Genomic DNA, 5,452 nt, shown 5'->3' on the forward strand with positions numbered 1-5,452 from the left:
AACACGTGGTAGTACTTCAAGTCCTGAAAGTTGTTTTCCATACCTTTGATCCTGGTAATCAGCCTTGCTAGATTGAGGTCTGGTACTGGAATATTGGAAACCATTGCATTTATAATGACTTGAGAGTCGCCTATGACAATTGCTTCATTTATGTCCAGTTCTTTAAGGGTCTTGAGTCCTTGGAAGAGGGCCAAGGCCTCAGCTTGAATGCTGGTAGTGTAACCTGGTCCCCAAGCGTAGGAGTGAATTTTTTTCCCGGTTTGATTTAGGACAACACCTCCTGCACCAGATTTTCCCGGATTTCCCTTGCTGCTCCATCAAAGAAAAGGAAGTGCCTTGCTTGCGATATAAGCGAATCTTGAAAGTCATTCTCGGGTTTCCTTATTTTCCATTCTTTGATAATGGGGGCTTTTTTGACTGCTGGATGAAATTGAAGTTCTAGCGTTGATCCCCATGCTATATCCTGCTGTCTGAGATTGGAGTCGTCTTTTATATCAATCAAGCACTCCTTTATGTGACTTTTAATCTTGGTTTCTAAGACTTTGTGACTCTGTTTTGTATTTCTAAAAATTCTTTTGTTACGCTCTATCCATAACTGCCAACAGATAATTTTTGGGAGGACAGCCCATGTTGCTTTGATAATCAGATTTTTAGGAGGAGGACCTGGAAATCTGTTTGACCATTCAGAGAAAAGTTCAGAAGTGGAGCAAGGGACAGTGAAGTTAGGATCCAGATCATGAGTAAAATAGGACCAGATCTGCCTGGAGAAGCTGCATTCTAGAATTAGGTGGACTGCTGTCTCAACGTTTTCATTGCACAGAGGACAGATGGATGGGCCGTGGAAGCCTTTCTTCTGCAAGTTATCATAAGTTAAGATTTTTCCGTGACAGTAAACCCAGGCAAAGAAATCAACCTTGGGCCATGAGGGCAGGTGCCAGACGCCTTGCCAAGGAGCTGGATTCGGAGGAACGTAAGGTCTCTCGATCAATTTAGCATACCCCAGTGCGACTGCATATCCTCTGGCTTTTGGCCCCCAGCCCATCTCATCTCTCTTCCTCGAATGCGTGGGTGCCAATCCATGGAGGGAGTCGAGCAGCGTGATCCACTCGGTGTTCAGGTTGTCCGGCACATTTAATCGCTTCCAGCCTGCCCATATCGAGTCATTCCAGCATGAAATATCCCACAAAGTTTGCATTCCTTCTCTGTCCATCCAACAGCGCAGCGAATTAATGGAGGCTCTGGCTTCTATTGGCTCCTTGTTCATGATTCTGTCCGACCAGATATTGATTTTTTTCCCGTTGCCTGGTATCCAGTAAGAGTGGGCGGTGATTAGAGATGCGGCTCTGTCATAAATTTTGAGGAATGTCGAGTTTGGCAGATGAATCACATTTTCTAAGCATCTGGATCTTGGACCTCTGAAATATTTTTTCCAGAGCACCTTTTGGGCCCAGCCAGGATTGGGGGCGATGATCCTCCAAATGATTTTTGCAGCCATTGCCACGTTCTGTTGACGAAGATTCTTGAAATTTAGGCCACCTTCCCACAGCGGCTTGGAGATGATATCCCAGCTGACAAGAGGGATCTTTTTTTCATTTTGTTTCCCTCCCTTCCAGAAGAACCTCCTTATGTATTCCTCCATTTTGTTTAGAATGGATGCCGGAGCGAGGAGTCCTGCGAATTGGAATAGAGGCAAGCTGTTGAGAACAGATTTTATTAAGATTGTTTTGCCTGCAGCATTCAGCCAGGAATATCCCTAGGCTTGAATCTTTGCCTTGAACTTTTCTAACTGTGGGAGCCAATCTTTGCTAGTTGGTCTCTTGTGAGATATTGGGAGGCCCAGGTATTTAAAGGAAGACCAGGAGGAGGAAGCTTCAAAGCCCAAACATCTGGAGATGGCAGATAGCAGCCTAGGCGTAGTATTCCAACTGAAAATATGGCATTTGCTCTTGTTAACAACACTGCCTGAAGCTTCACTAAACTCATCCAGGACCTCTTTGAACTTTGTGGCAGAGGGAATAACACATATTTCATTAAAATTGGAATAAAATTGGGGATCTAGAATTTAAAAATAACCAAAAAATTGAATTATAATGATGTTCTTGTAATAAAATTATTCCAATTTTAGTGAAATCTCTGTTGAATAGAGGCGGGACCCAACAGCAGTGTGTCATCCGCAAACAAAGCATGGTTAATATTTTTGGTCCCTCTTGCAATGCGCAGACCATTGATTTCTTGTTCATGCAACTTTTTATCTAGCAGGAAGCTGAGGGCTGAGGCCTGGATGACAAAGAGCAGGGGGGATAGAGGGCACCCCTGCCTGAGTCCTCTCGAGGCTTTAAAGAAGTCTGTGGCTCTTCCATTAACAAGAGGAGCTATCCATGGCTCCGAGATGCATGCCCGGATCCAATTGATGAAATTTGCTCCAAAACCAAACTTACACATAACATTTAAAAGGAAGCTATGATTGACTCGATCAAAAGCATTTGCTAAATCAAGTTTGATCACCATACCTTGCTCTTTTCGAAGTAGACTTGAGTGAATTGCCTCCTGTACCAGTAGAAAGTTGTCCACGATCTGCCTTCCATGGATGAAGCCTCCTTGATTCTCTGGAATTATTTTGGGGAGGATAAACTTCAATCTGTTTGCAATTACTTTGGTGATCAATTTGTACCCTGTATTACATAGAGAGATCGGCCGAAATCTGTTGAAGTTATTGGCACCTTTTTCCTTGGGTATGAGTGCTAAAAACGCAGAATTAGTACTGCCTCCGATTTTCTGAATATTTTGGGATTTTTGTACCATTTTGAGTAGATCTTTTTCAATAATCGGCCAGCAAGCTTGGAGGAATCTAGCAGAGAAACCATCCGGCCCAGGGGCCTTATCCGGGTCCATGTCGAAGAGAGCCTTTTTCACCTCATCTTTAGTGACTTTGGCCTCCAGAGATTCATTACTTCGCTGAGAAATTACAGAGGGTATATTTTCTAACAGCTCCGGATAGTGGCTTGGGTCCTTGTCTTCACTATATAAGTTCTGGAAATGTGTAAACGCAGCTCTCTTTATGTGATCAAAATCCTTATGGATATCTCCCTCTTCTTTAATCTCTGAGATAGTGTTGAAACATTTCCTTGCCTGGGCTTGTTTATGAAAATAAGCAGTGTTCCTATCCCCTGCTTTAAGCCAGAGGTTCCGAGATTTCATTCTCCAATACTCTTCTTCAGCTAAGCAGGCTTTGTGATATTGCTGTTGTAGCTGGGTTTCTTGTTCTAATGAATCCTTTGTGGGCATTGCATTTTCCATACCATTTTGATGAGAAACAAGAGCTGCTTTAATGGTTTTCCTTATTGTGGCCGGATTGGACAACGTTTTGGCCCATCTTTTTAGAGCTCCTTTCACCCTTCTGAGTTTTTCCTCCCAAATATAGAATGGCGATCCTTTAACTGGTTGGTTCCAGCATTCCTTGACAGTTTGCATGAAATCAGGCTCCTTTACCCAAAGAGGGCTGAATCTAAATGGGATGGGGCCCAGATCATGGTGAGCTAATAGATCTAGCTTTATGGGCTTATGATCAGAGATGCTGTTGGCAAGAATATGCATTCTGGGCTCTAATCCTAGCAGCAGATAGGAACTTTGAATGATAAACCTATCTAACCTGGCAGCAATGTGTCCAGGACCCACTCTTTTATTAGACCAAGAGTACTTACCTGAAGAGGGTTTGATGTCCAGCAAATCCCAGTCTTGCACTATGTCCTCCACCCATTCTCTAGCCGGATCTCTAACTATGCTGCCTCCCCTTTTTTCTGATGGATGTAGGGTAAGGTTGAGATCGCCAGCAATTATTATGTTTTCCAGGTCTGTCAAATCTGCTTGATGTCTTATAGAGTCCCAACAGTCTTTTTTTCCCCAACGTTGACTGGAGAGTAAACATTGAAAAGGCAGAACGTTTCCTTAGTATCCAGGTTCTGCATTTTCAGCATCAACCAATGGATATTCCTGGCCTCGAATAGAACTGTAAATTTATTGGCATTCCAAAGAGTACCTATCCCTCCTGAGGCACCCCGGGCGGAGATTGCTCTTGCTTCGCTTTTATTCCAGAGTTTCTTGCTTGTTTGAAGGAAGACTATGTCTTCCAGCTTTGTCTCCTGGACGAGAAGTAGATCTAGGGTTTCTGTCCTGATTAGACTTCTGATGGCTTCTTCTTTAGTTTTGCTCCCCATCCCTCTGCAGTTCCAGGAGATGACCTTCATTATTTATGCTTCTGGTGGGCTCCCTTGGAGCCTTGGGGCGGGTTTTTCAATATCTTTGGCTTTGAAGCTAGCATTTTCTCCAAGGTTGGTTGACTGCCCTGAAGTTTTTCTTTGTAAGTCTCCTGCTCCCTTTTTTCCCTATCGGTTTTCCGGCCTCTTGTTGATCTTCTTACCGGGGTGTGGGACTCTCCTATTTCTCCTTCCTCTTCTGATTCTTCCGTTTCCTGCTCTTCTTCTTCATCTTCTATGGTCATGCCTTTTGGATCTTCAGCACTTGTTCCTTTGAGAGAGACTGAGGGAGTACCTTTGCTTGTGGGTTGAGCTTCGGTCTCCTGTGTTGCTTCTGTCTCCTTTTGAGCTTCGCCCTCTTGTGTGCTCTCTGGATGCGTACTCAGGGGATCAAACTTGTTTTCAGAGTTGGGTTTGGAGATGATCTGCTGAGTAGTGGTTTGCTGAATTCCTTTGCCATTGGGGCCTCCTTGCTTCTGATTCTTGGGGTAATTTTTGGATCGCTTGACTTGGTTCCATCCATCCTCTTTTCCCTGCTCAGCCTCTTTGTTAGATGGGCAAATAAAATTATACATTTAAATACATGTTAAAAATTATTTTTGTTAATTTTACCATTGTATAAAATTAATATTATAATTTTTATAATAAATAATTTACAATAATTAATATTATAATTTTTATAATAAATAATTAAAAATTATCTCAGTAAATTTGTAATTTAAAACAACTCGAAATGAAAAATAACCTTTTTAAGTAAATTATAACATTTATGACCCATAACAATATTATACTTTACTCTTAATAATATAAAATATAATTTTAATTAATGTTATAATTTAATTATTTATTAAAACTTACAAACTTCATAATAATTTTATTATTTTTTGACAATTTTAAATGAACAATAAATACCATGTTGTGACGTACTAATTTGTACCAGGTGTTACCATATAAGTAGCCTAACCCCAAACTCTAATTAGTGTGAAGTCCTTGTATGTGTAGTGTACTTATATTTTTTAAAATTTGTTTCCCTTTGTTATTAAACGGGCTTAACATGTATAACAAGCTAAATTATTATATACTCGTTATTCTAATATTTAATAATACAATGAAAAATGTATACTTGACAATTTTGTAATATAATAAATGTAATGTAATTAAGCATGAGAAAGGAAAGAGATGTAAGAGGTTACATAGTT

General features: G+C 41.0%; 1 protein-coding gene across 1 annotated transcript; it reads right to left on the minus strand.

The window, feature by feature from the left end:
- Positions 1–265: 265 nt before the first annotated feature.
- LOC149178701 (uncharacterized) lies at positions 266–4,828 on the minus strand. Its single transcript, XM_089422204.1, has 3 exons — positions 4,549–4,828; positions 2,721–3,860; positions 266–1,671 (listed from the first exon to the last, which is right to left on the minus strand). The coding sequence occupies exons 1-3, from the start codon at positions 4,826–4,828 to the stop codon at positions 266–268; spliced, it is 2,826 nt and encodes a 941-aa protein (XP_089278330.1).
- Positions 4,829–5,452: the final 624 nt, after the last annotated feature.

This window comes from Pinus tabuliformis, chromosome 4_1, assembly GCF_031772625.1.
Source record: "Pinus tabuliformis cultivar Carrire ecotype Pingquan chromosome 4_1, CPIR1, whole genome shotgun sequence".
Lineage (NCBI taxonomy): Eukaryota > Viridiplantae > Streptophyta > Pinopsida > Pinales > Pinaceae > Pinus > Pinus tabuliformis.